A 25,929-nucleotide genomic window follows, 5' to 3' on the forward strand; every position below is an offset into this window, starting at 1 on the left:
AATCTTTGTTTCTTTAAATTGCCTCCGAAGTTTCTTAAAGAGCGTATTATCAGTGTATAAAAGTTTAAATTGACATAAATATGCAATGATATTTTCATAATAATTGTCAAAATGTAGAGCATGTCATTTCTACCACCACACGAAAGATAAAAATTAAATGTGAAGTTAGTCATGGTGCATAAGATCTTTATGGAAACGCTGCTTATTAGGAGTGAGATCATTATTTAGAATAATGAATTGCGTACTTGGAGTATGAGTAAGCATTATTGCCATTCTATTTTGAATTCATGTACAATTGAAAGCGCAAGGCTTAAAGGATCAGACATTATTTAAGATCACACAGTCAAGATATTTATCTGTAGGTAAAGTCATACTTTGCTTCTTAGTTCCTTCAATAAAATGTATTGTGTTTAAATGAGCTGAACATATTAAGGAAATTGCTTTCTAAAAAATAAATGTTATCATTGAAATTACTAATTGTAAACGTGCATAAATAAAGCAGCAGCAGTTAAAATTGCCAGATGACAGTCCTTTATATCCATTTTGAATTAATGTTGATAATGCTTTTCAGGTGGCTCACATGACAAAAAGTGAAATATATCTCCAGGATACCGCCTTCATTGGGCCAGGACTTCTGTTTCTGGACCAGTACTTCAATGGTTTTATCAATGAGTATATTGTTCTGTGGGTGGCACTGGTAAGCCTTGTACACTTTTCTTTCAGGTTCATATTTTACCACGTTTTTTAACAATGCTGTTTTTTGTTTAAGGACTATGTGCATTCGTTACAAATTTAGGAGGTATGATTATCTGCCCTGTGAACCAGTAGCAAGCAGCTTCCACTTCTCAAATTGATAACACTTTGCAAATTGTTATACACTCTTAGCAGCAGTCTACTATTTTCAGCTTAACAATTTTGTTGAGGTTTTCCTTGAGTTACCAGCATCAAAACGGTCGGTAAAATAATAAAAGTAATATGAAAAATAAGTAGTCATTTTGTTAAGTAAATGACGAAATTTAAACGTTTATAAAACGTATTGCCCAAAGTGTTTAATAAACAAAATAATTAAAATATTCAATATGAAGAGTTAACAACCGTTACCACAGGAAGATCCTCTTGAAGAAAGAACATAACCAAAGAATGAAAAAGAGAGAAAGGTAGAAAGAACAGAAAAGGAAAAGAGAAAACGAGATCAAACTTGAAACGTCTTTATTGAAAGAAGGTTAATAGAAATGTACCCGATGCAAATATGAAAGGGAGAAATTATGAATTAAATATTTCATGGAGGATTAAAATATGGTCCTTTAAACAATAAGGGTTGAACACAGGTAGCTTTTAATTTAAAAAAAAATGGAAAAGCAAGCATTTTATCAGTTCTGTGATCTGTACAGATACAATTCAAGTAGGATAGATAGACCACTTTAGAAAAGACCTATTACCATTAGGTGATTTGCTCAATAAGAATGCTTAAGGAGATCCAGTATTCTAGTATAGAACCTAAAAATACATTTGGGAAACTGAGAGGCACATGTACGAATAGCATAGAGCTGTGGGTTCACTTATTGATGAAAAATGGCAAAAGGCCAGGATGGCATAATGATAAGTGGCTATAGCAACCCAGGTACTGATAATTCACCTCAAATGTTTTCACCAAGAATACTTTACACAACAAACTATGGTACATTGGACCGATTAACTCCTCTAAATGCCTACGATGTGGTGAACATCCAGGAGATGTCCTTCCCTCAGTATTGCAGAATTGGACCCTTCTGGTAGGAGCGGCTACGAGATGGATGAATGAAGATCCCACAAATAATCCTGCTACAAATATCCTCTGACCTAGATACAAATATACACAAGTTAGCACTATTGAACAATGGATTGTGTGGGCGAAGTGTATGGGTCACTGCACAACCATGGAGAGCCTCATTTATAAATGATCAGATTACCCTCAAAAGCACACTAAAATATGGGGAGATTGGATGAAGCCCAAGATATCAAAAGGGATGGTGACATCTCAACATATCAGATCTAGCCTTTCACCGAGTTAGCAAAATGCTGACTTAAATTTACACTGCTTTGATTGTAGAAAATAAATTATGTTTCTTTAAGATGCCTGACTTCTAAATGTGGTGTGTCTTTAATGCTACTGTAATACTTTAAATGTCACATGAACACCACATGTATTACATGCAAAGTACCTGGTTACATTAAGAAAAATAAATATATATATAATAGGCTTCCATTTTTGCTAATATTTACAGATAAATACAAACTCAGAGCTAGGTTATAGAAATTGTCAACTTTATCACAAGAAAACAGCATATGACAGAGATCCCCTTTGTTTTCATGACCAACATAAATCATCTGCAGCATTAGAAATGTTATGTAATTTAACTAATTGATATGCTACGAATGGAAAGTAAGTTATTGTGGTGGCTTAGGAATTTCTATACATCTTAGCCAGTACTTCATTCCACAAATCAGTAGACTGGCATACTGATGAGATTGCCTCCTTATGCATTTCAGTTGGAGATTAAGGTGCTTATTTAGGGTTCCTGGGAGCTGGAGGAACACAATCATATGGCGTTTCTCCATAATGGTATTCTGCTCGCCTTGCCAAAATTGCAGTTTCCTCGCACCATTTAGAGTCATTGAAACAACTGGCAGATCCTTTGCTGTCAGTTACCCTTGCCCGTAGCAGTCCGCCAACTAAAAGACCGCTGGGTCAGATTAATGGCCATTCAACCCTATTAAGAGAGGAAAGCTGTCACTTATTTTTCCTGCCGTGTTCACCATACCAGCAGGGAAAATGATTAATGGCCACTATGCACAGAGTAAAAGCTCCCTGCAGGCAGCGGCGTAGCTGGGAGGGTGGGAGGGGGGGCGCTCCGCCCCAGGTGGCACTAATTTGAGGGCGGCGGCCATGAGGGACTGGCCAGTTGCGGCTGCCTTTATAATTTATTTGGGGACACTGACTGACACCGTCCCCAAATAAATTATAAAGACCGCCGCTACGGGCCAGTGCTGCGCAGCCGGCAATTGAAGTACAAACGCTGTGCAGCACCTGCTTGAAAAGGCAAAAAAAATGCTGCCTGCAGCGCACGCACTATGACAGTATATCACCATTGGCTGCCAGTGAATGAACAGGAACCGTGCTGCTCGTGCAGCATGCCTGAGTCTGATTGGCCAGTGTGTGTGCACTTCATGCACCACCTGAGGCTACAAAAAAGTGTACCTTCATGTTTGGGTGCCAGGGTCGTCAATCTGGTAGCACGCGAAAATACTACCAATGACGGCCCTGCAAACATTATCGTCCAGAGCCCGCCCATGGCAGACTGTAAAGCTGTGCTGTCATTTAGCGCGCAACACGCAGGCACGTGGTGGTGTGCATGCCTTCAGAGACTGACTGAACAAGCCAACGCAAGTTCGGGAACCGAACCAACTCCCAGTTTCAGGCCATGTGGGAGTGACTTGCTGCACTTGGCACTCTGACTGAGTGAGTTGGTTGGGCCTCGGGCACTGGGCAGGTAGTGAGAGTAAGACATTGACTCTCAACTCTCCTTGTGGTGGTGCGTGCTGATCCTTTGGAGATTGAAGCAACTACAAGTAAGTTTTCTCTGTAGTTTGTACACTGTTTTTGAACGCAGGTATGAGGTATGTTTCACTCAAGATTCCCTATTAGGCACACAATGTTATACCGCCTTTAATTCTAATCTGCTTTTGAGGCACCATGTTTGTTGAAGAGACTATGCATGGTGGGGCAGCACATCCAAAGAAGGTCGGACTGTGTCTAACAAAGGGTAGGGTGTTGAAAAAGCTCTGGAGAAAGTTAAATATCATACATTTCCAATGAATGCATGATGATGCGTAGAGCACAATAATGTAGCAGATTCCATACATGGTAGATGGTACCTCTGCTGTGAGAGAACTCATGTAGAGGTGTGCACCATATGCTGTACACACATGCACAATACTTCCCAATGATGTCCCATTTAATTTCCATCTTCTTTGTCTCAGGGCAGTAATAGTTAGGGATGTCTCTCCGCCTTGTCAATTGAACTATCCCATCCCATACCAGATTGTACCACATACCTTTACACTCTTATGTAGAGGCATACTCCCATTCTGTTTATTCCTTCTTTCTTCAAAGGTAGCAGCAGGCAGGAGTGACTCAGAACTTAGCCAGTAGCGGTATTCCATACACACTAAATGGTACCCTTGCTTTGAGAGATCTCATGTAAAGCATGCCCCATAAATAGCAAGCACACACAGAACTCCCTAGTGCTGACCCCATTCTGTTTTTCCTATCTTTCTCCAAGTACAGTAGCAGGCTGGGGTGTCTCTGAGCTTAGCGAGTAGTATTCTTCCATATATACTTAATGTTAGAGATCTCATGTAAAACATGTACCATAAGCAGTATGCAACTCTATACTCTTCAGAGCTGTCTCCATTTTATTTCTGTGTGAACAGAACAAGGAGAACTCTATATGCCCACGAGAAGCAGGTTAATTGTATTATATTCCAACAATATTCCTGTGGGACTTATTTATATTCTACTTCAATCTTATTTTAAAACAAATGTGTGTTGACTCAATTATGTTAGTCAGAAGAAATGTACAGGACACCATATTTGAATAGAATTTCATTTGATGTCTAGGAACAATATAACTCATAAATCGAAAAATAGAAAATACTATTATGTAATGAAGATGAACTCTATACATCTGCGTCGTTAATGCAGAGTTCCGTACTGTAAACAGGAGCTGCGTTGCTGGTATAGATTACCTTAAGGTTTTATTTTATGGCCATTATTGAGATAGGTGTATATATTTATGTTCACACTTAGAGCATTATTGAGAAATTGATCCATTCTTTTGCCTTGAAATTTAAGTAGCTGGATTTAGAGCCATTAGTGATCCATTGAAAAGTCAGTTTTAGGAGCTGCTCTGCTTAAAGCCATGAGTGGCTGATAGGTTTAAAGGAGTTGCACAGCCTAATGAGATTTCACTGATCAATGGTGATATGAGAGACCGACGGTGCGAATGATGAAGAGGAATGGAACTGACTGGGATAAGAGGAGTGATGACAGTGTCATCCGACTTAAGGGAGCGATAGTATTGAGATGTTGGGGCAGGGTTTTTTCTAAGGTTTGGGGAAAGAAGTCTTTTTCTTGTCTGGTCCAGTTGTTTTCATTTGGACCTCACTTAAACCCATCTGCTTCTTGCCAAGATTGGGGCCTTTAGTCCAGCCTTTGTTGAAACACAACGGCAAAGACATAGGTTCTGTTTAACTTGTAGTGTCACAGTAGATGGTCATGGTGAAAGACCGAAGTGGCGGGCTTGCAGTAATAAGAATAAGTGACTCTCTTATTTGGCCTTTGTACATTTTAACATGTAAATGACATGTGGTACTCTGTTTATTTCATAGTGATTTACCAAGGGTACATTTTCCTCCACCTGCGAGCGTGGTTGGGTGAGAGGGGCAGCCATAGGGTTACGAGAATAAAGTTCACCTTTTTCTGAGGTAGGAAAGGATGACTCAGCATTGGGCACAGCGCACTTTGTAACTGACATCTGTGAGGTAGACGAGGAAGGTCATGTGTTGTGGAACAAGAACTCATTCACAGAGTGATGCTGAGTCACGGAGAGAGGTGGATTCTAAAGAGGGTTTGCAGACACTTAAACCAAGAATGAGGGCAGCCCCAGTGGGTGCCGCAGGACCCAGGTAAGGTCGTGAGAGGCAGGGGGAGGGGGTTCTTGTAAATCTAACCAGATCAGCACCCCCTAAAAACAGTTCGCTACAATCGCAGCTTATGCCTAGAGGAGTAGGTGTTCGTGCCACAGAAGCTGGGCACGTGATGGGGTAGGTTGCTTGAATATGACCAGAGGACAGGGGTCCTGCACCTGCTGTGATGTCATGGATCAGATGTCATGACCAGGCAGGTAAGGAACAGAGGTCCTGCACATGCTGTGATGTCATAAGTGATATGTCATGGACGGGGTAGATAGGGGACAGGGGACAAGGGTCCTGCACAAGCTGTGATGGTATGAGTGAGACAGGGTAAGTAGAAGTGATGTACGTTTGGGTTTCCTTCTGCTTTTCCTTCAGCGGCGTAGCTATGTGGGGGGTGGTCCTCCCCAGGCGGCACTATTTTGGGGGTGGGAGCTATCTAGCCCTGGACCGTGTCATGTATGTGCATGTAACTTGCATGATCGAGGTAACTATTAGCGGCGATACTACGTGCCTCTCGGACCTCTTTCAGGTGCTCGCCGTCCTTTTTCCCCAGCACCCCACAGGGGGCGGCAATCTGAAGTATATCCCCGGGCGCCACAAGCTCTAGCTACGCCTCTGCCTGCAGGTGGGGGTGGGGGGGGGGGTCATTATTTTTTTGTTTTCAAGAAACAAACTCACAATTTTTCAATTGTTTTTTTAAAACAAAAATGTTTGCCAAGGGAGTACTTTCAACATGGCACCTGCTGAGCATGGGAAGCAGAGATCATACCATCCACTCCCCCTGGTGAAGACGGCAAGCCACCTCCCAAGGGCCTAAATAAGCTCCTTAGATCTTGAGGTTACACAGTGGTGAAGTTCCTTGGAAATAAATGCAGTTTCACAATATTCCATTCTCAAAATAAAGAAGAACATGTAGAGGAAAAACAAAAAGATGAAGTTCTGGAAAAATATGAAATAATTAAATTTGATGTCATTGTTTTCATATTGGGAAGGAAAGGTTCAATTCTATTTAGGACACAGCGGCGAGGATTATGTTTTAATTTCTTTATTTAGCTCAGCAGCCACACTAAACAGAATTAAATTAAAAATGAAGGACTACAAATCCCATGAGTCCAAGTATAAACTTTCCGGTTCGCCAATCATGTACGCCAGTGACCACATAAGACCACCCCCCAAGGACCAGCACTTCCTCTTTCTTCGTACTATAAACTCCACAGTAACCATTCCCTCACTGGTGCCGTTATTTCTTTTAATCTCCTGGAAAGACAAAGTACAGCATTACCACACTGAACCAATCAGCGTAATAAAAGAATCCAAACAGAGTAGACTTAAGAGAAAACCATGTGACGAAGCAGACATTTATATGATACCAAATACATATGTTTTCAGGCCTATAGTCTTCTTTGAACTACTAAAGAAAGACACCAGCAGAAATCCACAAAATGGTCGCACGCTCCATTTTGTGTGTCAAGTCAGTCTCAGTCAGCTGCAACGTGCAAAGCAACGCAAGGCTTCCGAGAACAAACACGCCAGCTTCCAGCTTCCAGCTTCTTATTGCTAAACATTGCATTGTCAGTAAATGATGTCGACATGACCTGCCCTAGCTGGTCAAGTACGTGCCAAATCCACGTACACTAGAAACGCAGATTTCACCTTTAGGGAAAAACCCAAATCTGCTCTTGTAGATGACACGTGGGTAACGACATTAGGGTGTAGGCACACTTCGAGCCTTAAAAGGGTATCACACCACATGTGCACTTCACTGATTGGTCCAGCAGGTCATAGCCTGATCCAGATTACGTATGCTATGATGCCCATCCTGTGAGGGCTTATACCTATAAAATGTCTCTACACTGTCATACCAATTGGGCACTCAGTGAGCTTTGCTGAGGTCTCCATGTGCACGTATATTGCATTCTGATTGCATACTGATTGGGTTCCCAATAAATCTTGCAAAACAAATGTGCTTAGAGCGAATTGTTTATTTTACTGTTGTCATTGATCTTTTTATTTTTGCAGTTGAATACTGAGCTTCCACACATGTAAACAAATATTTGAGGTATGCAACCTTTTAGCCTAGTAAGCATCACAACTTAAAACACATAAGAGAAGAACTAACAAAGCATACTCATCATATAAGCTGTGATTGATTCAAACAGTTTACAGGGAGTTTAGACACCTGCAGTTGCTTTTCAGGGGGATAATCCTCACCTCCGTGTCCTTAATAAAACTGAATCTTCTCTTTACAACAGCGAGGAAATTTTACATTATATGTTAGGACCAAAAGCCCATATTATGCCTGTTTAAAGCTTACTGATTACAAATGATGCCGCCTTCATCACGGGTTTTAAGTAAAACTTTGAAAAAGTGGATTCCAACGACCAGTTGGCTGCCCATAAAATATCCTTTAAACCCCCACTATCAAAAAAGCTTTAGAAACCATGATTCCTCTTACTGAATGGGCACCAAAATCTGGGGTAATGATGTCGGCTTCCGAAATCATCCAATCATTCCCACCTGGCAATGAGGGAGGAAAAAGTAAACAATTTTGTTAATGCAATCAACAATAGTCTTGAACCCACAGGATGAATATGCTCTGTTGTATCTTTGAGGTCTGATGGAGCAAACCACACACAGCTTTGGGTGATCTTGGAAAGCCAGAATATGAACCGTACTAATATTGGTTTTGGTGGTTTGAGACACCATAAAGGTGACACCATCAGGAGTGAAAAAAGAGCCTCTGACTCTTTTAAATTAAACTAAGCAGATAGGCATTGCAAGCTTATATATTGGCTCCTTCCTAGACAAAAACCTGTCTTGCAGAACTTCAAGTGACGTAATACCACGTTAGCATCTCAGAGTTGTGAATACCTATACTCTGGGGGTCTTGACAGCCTAATCCCTCTGAGGAGAGACAAACCAGGTGGGTTCCCCTTAAGTGGCTCATGACCTGCTGAAATAGCAGAGCTGAACGTGTTTATTGTAAGATATCTTGTGAGAAATCCAACAGGATGTTCAAAATATGCACTACATCTGCCCCCACAGGATCCGACTTTTGTCTCAGACACCAACGGGACCAACTGCGCTAAGCAGAGCCATGCTATTTGATAGTGGAATTTGCCCATGCCTTTCTAATGAGGTCTAAAGCCATTTCTGATAGGCCTGGGATACCCCAAAATCTCCTGTAATCCTCCATGCCATTAGTTTGAGCGGCCAGCTCACCATCAACGGGTGTAAGTTACCCAGGTCAGAATGTTCAGATTCTGGGGAAATAGGACTGGAGAATCCATAGAACGTTGCGGAAGAATTGGAAACCACATTTGAGATCCCCAATCCCAGTACCACCAGAATCAAAGATGCCATCTGCCTTCTGACCTGCGCCATCAACCTGGCTTTTGTTGCAAATAGGAGAAAGAAATTTCCCCTGGCTTGACCCCAGTCCATCATAAAACCATCCATCGTCAATGCTAGAGGGACCAGCTTCCAACTGAAGAACCAGGGCTGTTGATAATTGAGACCAGACGCAAAGAGGCCTACAGGCAAGGATCGCTCTTGTTCATGATCATCTAGAATATGGTTGAGTCAAGATTCCTGGCACTGTAATCCTTCAAGTGTCTTGGATTCCAGTCCGCTATGATGTTGTGTGTGCCCGGTAAGTATTGTGCCGTGACCTAAATCTTTGGTCCAGGCAGAATTCCCAAACGTCCTTGGTGAGGTCCACCTGAGGAAATATAAATTTTTGGTCAAGTTATGTTCCCTATCGTGTACCCCACCGTCTCCATGTACGAGTTAAAGTGCATGTAACTTCCCTCCTGTGCCAGCTATGAAGACGCAAATACATTTGCGTCCAACGTTAACATGTCCTCTTTCAGACCCACCCTGAATGGGTTGAATAGTCCGTTCCTAAGTATGCCATGCCAACGTCTTTTTGTGGTGTACTTTACACGTTTTCAGCTCTGGCAAAGTAGGCCCTGAATTTCTACCATCGAGCCTTTTTCTGCCTTCTGACTCTGAAAGCCTCAGCCCAGGCTGCCCAGGCTGCCCCCGTACCTGTGAACTCTGCCTTACTTCCAGCGCGGCCCACCACGCTTAGCTCGGCCTGCTGCCTGCCAAGACTGACTACAACCTTCGAATTATCTGTTCCGCTCCTCGAAAATACATTCCTGCCTACTAGTTTCAGTAAACATTCCCCAGCTGCAGAGCCGAAGGGCCGGCCTGTCTCCGTGCAAGTAATTCATAGCCTCTGTTACCATGCTCCCATGGAAGGCCCATGCCCCCACGCTTCTCATGCAGACACTCAGGCGCTTATACACGCACTCACAGTCAGTATAGAATAGCTTCTGCCCCAGAGACCTTTCCGCCCAGATAGCCCAGTTCCTAAACATCAGATATCAGATATGATAGAAGCACAAGTTGATCTGACATGCCAGACTTCTGTTTCTTTCCGTCAGTGTAAATGTCAAGCCCCCTGCACCCTCCAGTTTCACGCCAATCACACGTCATGCAGCTGCGCGCGCATCCAAGCCTCCGATTTCTGCTGACATTGCAACATTCCTGTTTAGTGCCACCTACCTGTGACGTTTCTAGAACACACCTCCAGTTACGCCTAGTCCACGCCTTCTGATTACGTACTAGTAACACGTGGATGCTGTTATCTTGTCTTCTCTCAGCTGTTACGCCTACTATATTGCTTTCTATGATGTAAATTAAGTATATAAGCTATGTATTGTCAATAAAATATTGCTCTATCCCTTCCTGAACCCTTTGTGGTTGCAGGAACCCGATATCCAGTTCCGGAACGATTCCTTTTTAAGGAATAAAACCCCTAAGAACTCTAACACCACGGACTCTGTTTCTTTCTTTCCGATTGAGTTATTATTGATTAAGTACTTACCTGCATAGAAATTAAGATGGTAAATTAAATATTTACGACATTTTGGCGCCCGAACAGGGACCCCTCCCCCACCCCACGCGCCGGTTGGTACGTTGCAAGCTCTGTCCCCTGCCATCAGTTAGAAGGAAACTACGCGTACCGGCAGGATTTCCTGTATCTCCCTCTGGCCCACGGAGGTGACGAAGATTGCGATCAGTGCCCAGACGAGGCGGTGAGGAGTGCGGAGGATCCCGACCAGAGCCTAGCCGAAAGAAGCAAAGTCCGAGGTGTCAAGAGGCCCACCAGTTTTCCGAAGTATCCACGTGTCGAGTCGAGTCGAGTCCGGTCCAGTCCAGTCCAGTCGAGTTTTCCGAGGCCTTCTGTTTTCCGTGCTTCCCGGTGAGTACCATTGCTGGGACGTATCTAGACGGGTTTGGGTACACAAGTCCGGTCTGCACTGTTTTAGACAGTGTATCTGTACTGTTTAGCAGTACATCAGTTATTCAAGTTTTTGCATTGTCTCTGACAGTGTATCTGTGCTGTTTAGCAGTACATCCGATATAGGGGGTAGTCATATATGTCGCAAATGTCTTTTTTATGTGATTAATGTCGTGGTATGAGTGTGACTGTTTTTTTATGTGCATTATTGTGTTCTTGTATAACTAGCCGTATCCAGTATTAAGTAGCAAGGATTGAGCGTTCAGTACTAAGTAAACAAGATGCCGTTTTTCAACAAGTTAAAGCAGATAGGAACTAGGAAAGGGATACTAGAGGAAGAAATTCCTATCCCCCCTAGGGACACTCCTGGAAATTTTATGTACCATAAGCATGGCATAGATGCCATATTGTATCTAGAATTATGGGCCGATTATACTAAGCATCTAGACGAGAGACACAGATGGCCAGTTACTGGAACATGGGATGCCGAGTGCATCATTAAGGTAGAAGAAGCATTATGGAAAAAGAAAGCCAGACAATCTCAGAAAGACGCCATAGAGTTTTGGCGTAAGGAATCACATAAGCGTGCTGAAAAAGAACTACGTAGAGAGGACAGACTTAAAGAATCAGATAAAGCCCAAGAAAACGAATTAATTACTGAAGGGATCCGAGTAAAATCAGAGCAAGTAGACCGTGCACGAAATAACCTCGTAAACGGTATGTATCTCGCGGCCGAGGGTTCGCCTGAGGCCATTTCAGAAATACCGAAAAATCTGCCGCCACCATTGGTTCCGACTAAAGTAACTCACAGGACCACTAAAGACATATTCCTGAATTCCTATCTAGAGGATGTAGCACCCGCTTACACCAATCTGCCTGTCCGCGCCCTGCCTAACGACAGGGACGGGGGTGGTAACCCGCCCCAAGATTATATTCCACCAGTACCACAACAGATTCCCCCTGTTCCACCACCTCCACCACTTCCCACACCTAAAGTTGATCTACCGAAACCACGTCTACCTGACCCTACTAAAAGACAAATTCAAGTACAGATACAGACTCCACAGAGAAATAATGTCCAAGCTTCCGCCTCAGGAGGTGCGACAGGGGGTCTCCGGACCCCGCCATTAACGCACAGGTTACAGCTCGGGGACTTGCAGAGTCCTTTCACGTTCAAATCACCCCGTCTCGACATACTCAAAGGACAACTTACAGTTTGCAGATATGATCCAGTACCCGGCAAAGACGATAGAATGATGATGGCATCTCTACGGTTACGATCTGCTACTGATTTCCTGCTGATGTTTGCAGGAATGAAAGAGTACCTAGATAGAATATATCAGTTTGTACAGACTGGGAAAGACCCTGACAGTATTAAGGATGCCATGGAGCATCAGAAAGTTGACGTTCAAGGACAGATACTACGTTTTTTCATAAATTGCCTAATAAGAGAACGAGACAGGCCTGAGACAGATCAGGGTGAATTAGATGCACTCAACAGGTGGGGTCAAAATATATCTGAAGGAAAACACGACAAGGGGACTTGCATAGCCAGTATGTACAAGAAAATAAGAAAAGCAGTGATAGACATGCACAAAGAAGAGAAAGAAAAAGCTTCCTCCGAGGGGGAAGAAGAACCTGAAGAACCAGAAAAGACTACGGACACTATAGCGTATGTAGGTAAGGGAACTTACCTTAGGAAAAGCATTCGTCCAGAAAGCAAGAGAGTTTTTCTCTCTGCCTTAACAAACCCGAATTCTCCCGAACATCAGTTCCAGGAGACTGATAAAAGGCTTCGAGAACGAATGTGGTACCATGTACTCAATTCTATGGATGAACAAGAACTAGCTCGGTCAGCCATATTATGGACTGACAATCCGGATATATACAATGATGACACCGTAGCACAGACATTCCTGAACCTTTCCCCAGACGAGCAGAAATTAGCAGGTGTATACATGATTCAGCACCTCCTCACGAAATACAGAAATCAACATTCTGATCCAGGTCCCTTACACGATACATTAGAAGAACTACTCATGGATAGATGGAGAGGTTTAAGCACCAAATTAATTCAAATAATTCTAGAACAACGCCACAGATATAACACTTTCATAAGCTCCGAATATGTTCCCGCCCCGCCCCCAGAAAGAAAAATGTATCATATAGAACGTCTGCATGGCATCGAAAGTCAGAACCCCTTACGAGAAGTGCATCCAGTTATGGGTGAGGATCATAACTTGAAACGTGTGTATGTACACACGCCTCTGACTAAGTTAGAACTGTTAGAAATGAAGAAACTAGTCCCGTGCCATGATAAAGACCCTGCAGGTTTTCACAGAGAGCTTAAAGACATGTTACTGATGGGGGATTATACGTACGAAGATATCACGAAAATGTTAAAGGTACTGCTGCCCACGGGCATCTACGAGAAACTAAAGGAAAAGGAATGGGAGGTGGGAGAGAAAAAGATTGTATGGGCAGAAATAGAAGACGAAGAGAACAAACGTGTCCCAGGGGTAGGCCTTGGGGAGAAAACTAAAGCATTACCAGGTCTGATAGTACAGGTTCTGCCAAGATTATTGACAACTAGAAAGGAAGACTGGGATGCAATCTCAGCATGTAAACAGAAACCCAACGAAGATACTAGTGACTTCTATTCAAGATTCGAGAAATGTTTCATTATTAATAGTGGTCTTAAACCAAGTAGCGAGTCGTACCCGCATCTTTTTGTATCAATGTTAGTCGAGAATTCCCTGTTAGCAGTTAAAAACCGTGTATACAAGGTCGAGAGTACATGGCAAGCCAATACGCCATCACAGATGTTACAAATGTTACAATACCATCAGAACAGAATTAGAGAAGAGCAGGATCAGGAACAGAAACGTATGAAAGACACGAAAATGAAAATGCTAGTAGCCCAGTCGGTCCCAACCGACGGCCACAGAAAGGGTACGACCCAGACAGGTCACGCCGCAGCTCCCGTTAAAGGGACATGCAACTATTGCAAGCAGCCAGGTCACTACGTACACGAATGCCCAGTTCTGAAACATAACATAGCGACAGGTAAAACTAAAGAAAGACCGCATCCGCCTAGACAAGACCATAACCAGCATCAGTCTTCACAGAATATACAGCCCATGCAGAATACACAGCCTACGCATGCTTCATCACATACAGCACAGACAGTAGCGGTATCACAGCCGCAGCCCATTGCCGCAACTCAGCAAGTTTCACAACAGATGTACCAGTATGCCCAGTCCGCTTACCCCGATTATCCACGATATACATGAAACAGCCTAGAGAGGGAGGGTGGCTTGCCTCTTATTGAGATTCCTGTAGATCAAGAGGGTCCTTATGTACATAGTCAAGTATTGGGAAAAGACAGAAAGTTTTTAATTGACACAGGGGCAAGTCGCACCACAATCAGTCATGATGAAGTTCCAGGGGCACCACTCTCAGGCTCACAGAATGTTTCCCTTGGTTTTTCAGGACAGCCCATTGTAAATGAGGTATCAGAACCAGTTCCCCTGGCTGTGGGTCCATTATCACGTGTTACAGACTTGTTACTTACGAAATCATGTCCAGAAAATCTGTTAGGAATAAAAACATTGAAGGCTCTAGGAGCCGTGATCTGCTGTTCCCCGGAGGGAGTCAGACTCTTTCTGCGGGATTTCAAGGGTCATTATATGTTACGTGAGTTTGATGTCAGATTGAAAAATGTACCAGATCACTTGTGGGCAAAAGGCCCAACTGATGTAGGTTGTATGCACATTACACCATACCGTGTTACACTCAAACCAGGTGTAGTTTTACCCAGAATCAGACAATACAAGTTACCACCCGATGCTGTAGTGGCTTTACTGGAAATCATTGAAGAGCTCATTGCCCAACGAGTGGTCGTAGAGACCGACTCCAATATCTGTAATTCACCCATCATTCCGATTCTTAAACGTACTGACCCCAATGCACCGCCAGTATATCGGCTGGTGATTGATTTAAGAGAACTGAATAAATGCATTATTCCACAGTACCCTGTGGTTCCCGACATCTCATCCTTATTGACTGCTATTGATTCAGAAGCAACGTTCTTTACTGTAATTGACCTCAAGAACGCCTTCTTCAGTGTACCTATTGATCCAGAGAGCCAATATCTCTTCGGATTCAGTTTAAATGGACGAAGTTTCAAATTTTCACGCGCACCTCAAGGATTCACAGAAAGCCCCAGCATCTATAGCCAAGCACTGAAAAGACAACTTGATTGTATCACAATGCCAGTTAACACCGCTTTACTGCAATACGTCGATGATCTGCTGATCACCGCACGAAGTGAGCCCGAATGTGAACAAGCATCACTGACAGTTTTACATTTTCTGGCCCGAAGCTACAATTCTGTGTTCAGCAAGTTGTGTACTTGGGTCACTTGCTGTCCAAAGTGGGGAGACAGCTCACTCCCGATCGCATTCAGTTAATTGTAAATATGCCACAACCCCAGACACAAAAGGAAGTGCGGGCCTTCATAGGCCTCACCTCGTACTGCAGACAATGGATTCCCCAGTATGCATTTCTAGCCAAACCACTCATTCAGTTAACAACACAGGAGGCAGCGACTTCGACTGTCCTTCCCTGGACTCAGGAACATACACAGGCTTTTGAAGAATTAAAGAAAGCTTTATGCCAAGCACCAGTTCTAGCGACACCATGTTACAGCAAACCTTTTACACTTTTTGTTACAGAACGTGAGGGTACAGCATTGTCTGTCCTCACTCAAGATCAAGCAGGTTCACATAAGCCTTGCGCTTATTTTTCAAGTACATTGGATTCAGTAGCCCAGGCACTCCCTGTGTGCTTGAAGTCAGTAGCAGCAACAGCACTAGCAATCAGACAGAGCGATTCAATTGTTTTAGGACATCCATTAACAGTTCAAGTTCCACATTCTGCAGAGGTTCTTTTAAACAGAACCCAGACTCAACACTTGACTATAGCACGACTGACAGGTTATGAATTGACACTATTCCAGCCACACATAGAAATCAGACGCTGTAGCATTCTGAACCCCGCAACATTGTTACCTACAATTATGACAGATCCAACACCGCATGATTGTATAGAGATCATTAATACAGTAACAAAACCTCGACGAGACCTAACAGATGTTCCACTGACAAATCCAGACCTGACACTTTATGTGGATGGTTCATGCATGAGAACAAGCACAGGAGAATTAGTGGCCACGTATGCAGTGACCACTGAAACTGAAGTTAAAGAAACACACCGTATTGACACACTGTCTGCTCAAGCGGCGGAGCTCATCGCTCTGACCCGAGCTTGTATTCTAGCCAAGAACAGAAATGTTAACATATACACTGACTCCCGCTATGCGTTCGGAGTCGTACACGACTTCGGCATGTTATGGCAAGAAAGAGGTTTCTTGACCTCTCATGGTGCCAAGATCCAACACGGTCCCCTCATTCAAGCACTATTAGAAGCAATACATTTGCCCTCGGGCATATCAGTCATGAAGTGTAAAGCACATACTAAGGTTACAGATTCTGTTTCCCAGGGTAACGACCTGGCAGACCAGACAGCAAAACATACAGCATTGACTCACACCCAGACTACTGATGTGACAAAGACAATAGTACCAACTCAGTGTATGTCAGTCAGGGATCCCACCCTAGACGTAATCGATATTCAGACACATGCCACTCCAGATGAAATAAAGAAATGGACTGAACTAGGAGGGATCCAGACAGATCAAGGATGGGTCACAAAGGGAAAATCTACATGGTTCCTCCCCGACTCAATGGTCCAAATCATGATAAATACAGCACATAGTCCTGCACATCTAGGAGAGAAAGCTATGTTAGACAGTTTACAGAATCTCTGGTACAACAAACACTTACGAGCAGCAGCAAAACAGAAAGTGCGTACTTGCATGATCTGTTGTCAGTTCAATCCAGGTAAAAGCGTCCCTGTAGAGCAAGGTGGATTTCATCCTCCCGATCACCCTTTTGAAGTCCTCCAGATGGATTATATCCAGATGGACCGTTGTCGAGGATTCAAATATGTCCTCGTAGTCGTTTGTGCACTTTCTCGTTGGACCGAAGCATACCCAGTCTCAGATTACACTGCCCCGACCACTGCCAAGCACCTGGTTCGAGAATTCTTCCCACGATACGGCCTGCCTCGTGTCGTGTACTCAGATAACGGACAGCCGTTCTCATCCGAACTCATGAAGCATGTCTCCCTTTTGCTAGGATATCAGTGGAAATTCCATTGTGTCCGACATCCCAAAGCCGCAGGCCTTGTAGAGAGGCATAACCAGACACTTAAGACCCGCCTTGCCAAAATATGCCAGGAGAAAGGGGTCGACTGGATAGTCGCCCTGCCAGTTGCACTGTTCTATATGAGAATGGTTGCCCATTCGAGATCAGGACTATCCCCGTACGAAGTGGTCTTTGGCAGACCACCGAATATGTGGGGGACGCCCATTCCTAAGAAAATTACCGATGTTGATTGTAACATGTTGACAGATTACCTTGCCTCCTTGATGTCTGCACTCCAATCATGTCGTTCACAGGTTGCCGCAGCCTTTCCTGACAACACTGATGTAAAGCCGCATGATGTCCGTCCTGGCGACCTGGTCTTAGTTAGGAACTTCGACAGGAAAAGCCCGCTGGAGCCCCGCTGGAAAGCGCCGAAGACCGTCCTTCTTACTACGAGGACCGCAGTGAAGTTGGAGGGCAGAAAGGGGTGGGTCCATACAAGTCATATTAAACTATGCAACGAACTGAAACCAGACCCTGACTCGTCCACCCCCACCAAAGACTGTATTAAACCTAGTGACTTTAAAATACCCGAACGAGAGAAAACTCCCCAAGAGGAGTATCGATTGAAGCTCCGATCTAGCAAGTCAGACAGTTTAATTGTTTAAGTCCTCCCCTAGGTGAATCGGTTAAATAGTTTCTGACATGTACCCCCTAGATCGAGATATAGAGAGAGACAATTCAAGAAACGTACATACTGCAAATCACTGCGTATTCACTGTATAGTGACATTGTTAATAATGTTTTTTCTAAGTATTCTGATTATTGTTGCAAGTATACTACTTCCTATCTATTGCCCTATTTTCAAGCGTGAACAATCTGCTTACAATGTTTCTGCTGAACATTCTTTTAGTGAGTTACCTCCACATGAACTTTCTTACAGACTTGCGCTGCGCAACAACACATTCATTAGTATGCTACATCATTCCCATCAGACTAATAACGCTACAAACTGCTGGATATGTGGCCGACTCCCTCTCTACCAGAATTACAAGGGAGCTCTGCCCCTCTTTCCGTACCCGTTCACTCACAACGGCTCCTGTGGTGCATGGTTTAAAATAATTAATTCCTTAGATCCTGATATTGCTGTTTTCGACGGGAGCTGGGTTTGGGGAAACCTGAACTTAGTCCTGCTCGACGTCTGTTACCCTGATAAGGAGGGACTCCCCATTAGAATAGGAACTGATCTAGAAAATGAAGTATATGGATTACGTAATTACACAATTAACCTTATGATTCTTACTGTTGAATCCGAAGCTGCATCAGTTCTGCCCGCTATGTCAGTATTACCAGTCACTGGTGAATTATGTGTCAGGAAGAAAGGTTCAGTACACTTAGGTCATAGTAAATGTACTACTGTGGTCGAATTCAGTGATCATGGTAAATCGTCCTTTAAAGCTACCCGTCATTCTTATTTTGTTTGTGGTCATACCGCATACATACGTTTACCTCCAGATTGGGATGGTACCTGTTATATTGCATTCCTTCTGCCACCTGTTTTTCTAGCCCCTCCTGATTATCACAGAAACACAAATCTAGTAAAGAATAGACTCCGAAGAGATCTCCCGCTTGTCGACTATACAGAAACGGCATGGGAACAATACACTGATTTTAATAAAGGATTCTTTTTCTTTTTAGGCCCCGTCCAAAACAGTAAATTAATACGTAGGTTAACTAGAACACTTGAAGCCGTAGTACATGAAACTGCCTCCGCCCTAGGTAACTTAACCGAAGAGCAGTCCGCCATGCGGGTTGTTGTCCTTCAGAATCGTCTTGTTATTGACGTCATCTTGGCAGATAGAGGTGGAGCCTGTAAGGTCATCGGGTCAAGTTGCTGTGTTTTCATTCCAGAAAACGCGCCATCTGTATACAAAGCTATTACACGTCTTCACAAAATTGCAAGTTTAATACATCAGAATCCAGGCACCTGGACTTGGTCCGGTTGGTTCTGGACAACGTTGTCCGCTTGGGGATGGAAGATCCTATCCTTCCTAGGCATTGGCCTTGTCATAGTATTCAGTTGCTGCCTGTGCCTACAGTGTGGGCCGGCGATATGTGGACTGTGCGCCACATCGTGCATTGAACATTCCAGTTTTCTCTCAAACAGACAACGGAAGAGAGACGAGCAAATTATGTTACAAGAACAGACTGATCAATTCATGAGGATCGATATATCATGAAGGGTCCGTAAGGAACAAGGAGGGAATGAGGAAATATAAATTTTTGGTCAAGTTATGTTCCCTATCGTGTACCCCACCGTCTCCATGTACGAGTTAAAGTGCATGTAACTTCCCTCCTGTGCCAGCTATGAAGACGCAAATACATTTGCGTCCAACGTTAACATGTCCTCTTTCAGACCCACCCTGAATGGGTTGAATAGTCCGTTCCTAAGTATGCCATGCCAACGTCTTTTTGTGGTGTACTTTACACGTTTTCAGCTCTGGCAAAGTAGGCCCTGAATTTCTACCATCGAGCCTTTTTCTGCCTTCTGACTCTGAAAGCCTCAGCCCAGGCTGCCCAGGCTGCCCCCGTACCTGTGAACTCTGCCTTACTTCCAGCGCGGCCCACCACGCTTAGCTCGGCCTGCTGCCTGCCAAGACGGACTACAACCTTCGAATTATCTGTTCCGCTCCTCGAAAATACATTCCTGCCTACTAGTTTCAGTAAACATTCCCCAGCTGCAGAGCCGAAGGGCCGGCCTGTCTCCGTGCAAGTAATTCATAGCCTCTGTTACCATGCTCCCATGGAAGGCCCATGCCCCCACGCTTCTCATGCAGACACTCAGGCGCTTATACACGCACTCACAGTCAGTATAGAATAGCTTCTGTCCCAGAGACCTTTCCGCCCAGATAGCCCAGTTCCTAAACATCAGATATCAGATATGATAGAAGCACAAGTTGATCCGACATGCCAGACTTCTGTTTCTTTCCGTCAGTGTAAATGTCAAGCCCCCTGCACCCTCCAGTTTCACGCCAATCACACGTCATGCAGCTGCGCGCGCATCCAAGCCTCCGATTTCTGCTGACATTGCAACATTCCTGTTTAGTGCCACCTACCTGTGACGTTTCTAGAACACACCTCCAGTTACGCCTAGTCCACGCCTTCTGATTACGTACTAGTAACACGTGGATGCTGTTATCTTGTCTTCTCTCAGCTGTTACGCCTACTATATTGCTTTCTATGATGTAAATTAAGTATATAAGCTATGTATTGTCAATAAAATATTGCTCTATCCCTTCCTGAACCCTTTGTGGTTGCAGGAACCCGATATCCAGTTCCGGAACGATTCCTTTTTAAGGAATAAAACCCCTAAGAACTCTAACACCACGGACTCTGTTTCTTTCTTTCCGATTGAGTTATTATTGATTAAGTACTTACCTGCATAGAAATTAAGATGGTAAATTAAATATTTACGACACACCAAAACCAGTGATCTTGTTCTACAGAGATAGTTGATATATTGAACCACGGATATATTGTCGATCTTTAGAAGTATGAACCAAGGCATTCGGTCTCTTAAGCGAGCGCACTGTGAAAGATCCTGCAAGCAGTTCTAATCAGTTAAAGTGCAACCTGCTTTCCTGCTGCAACCTCTGGCAGGGACTTCTCCGCAACAGCCCGCCCCCAGCCCGACAGTCTCCTTCTGATTTTTCATCATGTCCAAAGCTGAACTGAAGATGGCCTTGCGGTTATATGCCTCCTTGTGGCTCTTCCACTACTGGAGCTCTGAACTGTTTTTTTCTGAAAACCGACCCTAGTCGTGTAAGCGAGGCCTTTCTGGAAATCGACTGCTTTCAGACGTGGAAGTTCTCGTTAATGTATGTGACTTGTAAATACCGCCTGAATAGAAGATGTTAGAAGCCCTACTATCCTGGCCAGAAATCTGAGTGAAACATTCTTTTTTCAGAGACTGTTGCAGTTTTTTCCTTATTAGAGTCGTCTTCTTCCACCTAAATTGTAGGAAACTGCGATGTGGCTAAAAGATTGGGATTGTAAAGTAAGTGTCCTTGAGGTCTTTTCTTGCAATCCAATTTCCTGAAGGTAGAGTGTCTTACAATAAATGGAGACTTCCATGTTGGAGTAGCAGTAAACCACACACTCAGTGAACTTTATTTATTCTATCACCAAATTTAGGCACTTGTCTTGCTTTTCGACTAAGAACAAAATGCCAAGGAACCCACAAGGGATTAAGAGGCTGTCTGCTTGTAAGAAAACAAGGTGTTCTTAGTCTGTGTCTTTGTAGTGAAGTTCCGTCATACTGTTTGTTTCACCAAGGCATCCCCGATAACTTCCGTCCAGTTGTTATGAAGAAGCAGCCCCAGTTCGCGCCCACTTTTGGTTGGGTCAATGGGGTGCTCCTTACACGAGGCTCTGCTGAGAGCATTGGCAGCACAGGAAAAGGTTCCTCTGCCTGCACGTCCTTGACCTCCCTCTCTGGTCGAGAAAAAGCCTCCAAATCACTTTCGTCTTGGGACTGGTATTAATGGTCTCCTTGGAACCTATGGGGAATAGGGCCGGCTGAAAGAGCTCCCCCTTCCTCTACAAGTTCTGCAAAAAACCTGTTTGCTGAAGCCCTCTCCATAGATTGTTGGCTGTTGTCCAACGAGGAAAAGATGGTAATGAATTTACCAAGTTCTTTCATGAAAGGCTTTTTGAAGAGGTTGCCATCCGTCACTGCACCATTCTCAAAAATGGCTAGTTCCCCCAATTTTGGATTGATTTTAATCAGCAGCGGACATCGTCTCTTTGTAGAGAGGGCATTGTTAGCATTACCTAGGAAACATATGACCCTTTGGGTCCACCCTGAGATAATCTCAGGAGAAATGAGGTAACCTGTGTCTTTTGCAACTTCTGCCATCTCAAGAATTTTTCATAAAAGGCCTTTGGACATCAACAGGCGGCCTCTCACCTCTTTATCCATTGGTTTGTGAATATGACCGGCTAAATATTGAGCCTCTTATGCGGCTCGAACACACTATGTGTATCGAGGATGATAGATGTTTCCGGGTTTAGCACGCCTTGCAGTTCTACTGACCCCCATGCTTCCGTATTAGGAGGAGAATCTAGTCTGGGACATGTGAGACTTCCATCTGGCCTCCAAGGTCTGCTAGACCCTTACTCATCAAAGTCATCTTGCTCAGGGTCCCTATCATCCATAGCCTCAGAAGGGGGCCAGCGGTCTATCAGGCAACGGGTCTGGTGTTTCAAGAATGTCAACCTAAGCTGCCCTAGGTGTACGTAGGAGGAGAGGACAGTCCTTTAGTTGTAGCCTTACCAAGCACCTCCGCGACCTCCTGAGGTTCTAGTTGCCACTAGGGCCTAATTCTTCACCCAACTGGGGGGAGGTATGGTTCATGCTGCACTGTGCGGCTATTAAGAGTAGGTGTCTGATCAGGGGTTATACAGCTACGAACATGGCCTGCTGTAACAGTGCATCGACCAAATTAACAAACTCCTCATCTAGAGAAAATGGTATGGGATCCCTCCTGGTTCCTGCCATTGCACTCAGGAACAGTAGGATATACTGCCATTGGTCAAAATACTTAAACAACAGGGGGTGCTGATGGACAGAGTTTCTGAATTAAGCAGAATACCCCTCACCCAGTCAAGAGATCAGGGCTTAATCCAACACCGTTTTTTAGCTCACTGCACCATCCCAGCTCAGAACCTGGCTATATGCAAATTAGTCTGTCCCTGGCCCAGTGCATCATGGGAACAGGGCAAACCAAACTACCAAGCCAGTTCTTCCACCATAAGCGTGGAAGGGTATACTCAGACGTGAGTCCCTTGCTCATTGCACCATCAGGATTCAAGCAAGCCGGGCCGAAGACGGCTGAAATGCCAGAAACCGGTCCCCGGTAGCTTGTTTCCTTCCCAGTGAAAGAATTGGCTTGGTAGTTTGGTTTGCCCTGTTCCCATGATGCACTGGGCCAGGGACAGACTAATTTGCATATAGCCAGGTTCTGAGCTGGGATGGTGCAGTGAGCTAAAAAAACAGTGTTGGATTAAGCCCTGATCTCTTGACTGGGTGACAGTATTCTGCTTAATTCAGAAACTCTGTCCTTCACCACCCCCTGTTGTTTAATTATTGGTCAAAATACAACAGAAGCCAAACTGTGGGAGTGACGTGGCTATTCCCACTATATAACATTCCAAACATAAATTGGCTGGGAAATCACTAGGCCTAAGTGACCGATTGAAGCCACTGGGAAATTTGAGTGAGATTTTGCTTGCCACTGACAAATGTCTAGAGAATTACCCCTGAACAACCTGAGCATGAGATGTGGAGTAGGAATTCTAAAATAAGAGACTCTGAACCACAGAAAACGGTGTTGGATCTAGCCCTGATCTCTTGACTGGGTGAGAGCTTTCTGCTTAATTCAGAGACTCTGTCCCTCACCACCCCTTGTTGTAAATACTGAACCACAGAAGAACAACGCATTTGCCCGCTCTAAATCCGATCGGATGTTGAACGTGCAAGAGAAGAGCACAAGCGTCTGCAATGTTAACCCCCCTTGCAGCGCTGGCGGGTAACCACGCTCCATGGCCTGTAAGTGAGAGGGTCCACCCATGTGGATGCTTAATTGTCCCAAGCAGTGTGGCAGACCTGGAAGAAAAAAACACTGGTATGGTGGCCCCTGAGAGCAGCGGGCGTAGAGCACTGAGTCCTGTTTATGGTAAGCACCCTTGTTGAAGGGACCGAATACCCAAGGCCAGAATGGTATGTCGCAGAGCACTTAAGTAAATGATCAGAATAGCACTGAAAACAGTTAGTAGTACATTAAAATAGCATTAGAAGTAACATCATATTAATTTTCAATCATGTTAACATTCACAAGGAAGAGTACGTATCTATGTGCTGAGCAGCAAATAAAGAGGAAGTGCTGTTCCTTGGGGATGTTCTTATCCAGTGACCGGTCAATGTGATTGGCGAACAGGAATGTTTATATTGGGACTCATGGGATTTCTAGTTAATAGATTTCAATGTTATGCTGATCAAAGTGGTTGCTGAGCGAAAGAAAGAAAGAATCATAATCTAAGCCTCCGGTCCAGACATAGAACTCCAGTCATAAATTTGTTTGTAGAGCATTTCTTTGTTTTTCATACTTACGGAGCATTTATGTACATCTCTTTAACTTTCCAGTCTCTAGACGTGAATTGAGTGTTTAGGTATGTGCCCCATTTATTCTTATATGCCCAGTTTTCCAAAAGGAATGTCTTCTTTAGTAGCTTGTGCATTTTTTAGATTGTTCATCCCAATCCAATTATCTTTTCTGTTATCTTTTAATTTAAAATTGCATCTTAATCTTCGTGGCACCATCCCTTTCCTCTGGATTCCTAAACAGGGCCTGATCTGCGCATAGCACAGTCTTTCTGTCTCTGTCAAACTAAACTCTGTTTTACAATAATTAAATGTTTTGATATTTTCAACATCAACAAAAAGAAGATCACAAATTCTTCTATTCTCTCCTTCCTTCCATTGGCCAAATTAACTCAGATCCATTGCCAGATTTAAATTTGCATTTTAATGTATAGGTGTGCATGGGAGTGGAATGTGGTCACACCTCTCAGCCACGTAATCCCAGATAGTTTGAGTCATAGACTCTGGGGTTGAAAGATATGCCTTTCTGGAACTGAATTACTTTCTGAGCCATTTTCCGATCCCATAGGGTCTGCCCATAGATAAATACTCCATGAAACCAAAAATGTATCTGTGACATGCCTAGACCATCCACAAGCTCAAACCTCAGGTCACTGAAATAGGTGGTCGCATGGATGAGTTGGAACGTAATGTTGTTGCCCGCTCAGAGGAACACAAGTCACTTTGGCGCAGAGTATCCGTCCCTTTAAGAACAGCAAATCAAACTGCAGTTGAAACAGGAGGACTTGGAGACCAGAAGCAGGAAGAGCAACATTCGCATAAGGGGCTTCCGCGGCGCGTAGAGGGCATGAACTTAATGGCCATTCTGGTTGGGCCTCCTACACGCCATCAGGGGTGATGACTAGCCTCCCTTCCGGTGTTGGACAGAGCCCACCGGGTGATTCTAGTTCCAGGCCACCCTGATGCCACTCCAGACATCCTAATGAGGGTGCATGTTTTCAGCAAAAAAGAGGCCATCCTTCAAGCCTTGAGGAAGAAGGCAGACATAGTCTTTCGAGGGCACAAGATCCAACTTTTCAGGACCTCGCACCGATCACTCTACGGAGGCGTAGAATCTGCAAGCCCAAATTTGATAACCTATGGGACCTTAATTTCTGCTATCAGTGGGGCCATTCTTTCACTATCATTTTCACCTGGAGGTCATCCAATCTTTACGAGAGGCCAAACAACTCCTGGGCTTGACACCTGACTCAGAGGGGGATGATCAACTCCCAACTTGTTCGCCTAGCAGGTACCTTTTGAAGCCACAGTGGGCTACAGTACAGGCCTCACGCTCCCACAAAAACAATAGGAACCAGGCCGCCCAAGAAGCCAAACAGGATATCTAGCACATCTACAACATGGGGAGAGGACCCTCACCTAGACCCTCGATCTCTGGATCTGGGGCCCGA

At 44.1% G+C, this 25,929-nt stretch overlaps 1 protein-coding gene across 4 annotated transcripts in view; it reads left to right on the forward strand.

Annotated features, from left to right (window-relative positions):
- Positions 1-25,929, forward strand: part of CHPT1 (choline phosphotransferase 1) — a 492,288-nt gene that overhangs the window by 289,694 nt on the left and 176,665 nt on the right. For all 4 annotated transcript variants that reach the window (XR_015295551.1, XM_086919155.1, XM_086919153.1 and 1 more), the window contains exon 7: positions 572-697. Coding sequence is in view for 3 of the 4 variants with exons in the window: in XM_086919155.1 (XP_086775281.1) it covers positions 572-697 (126 nt within the window). In the remaining variant the exon portion in view is untranslated. The remainder of the gene's footprint in view (positions 1-571; positions 698-25,929) is intronic.

Source organism: Lissotriton vulgaris, chromosome 1_1, assembly GCF_964263255.1.
Source record: "Lissotriton vulgaris chromosome 1_1, aLisVul1.2, whole genome shotgun sequence".
Taxonomy (NCBI): domain Eukaryota; kingdom Metazoa; phylum Chordata; class Amphibia; order Caudata; family Salamandridae; genus Lissotriton; species Lissotriton vulgaris.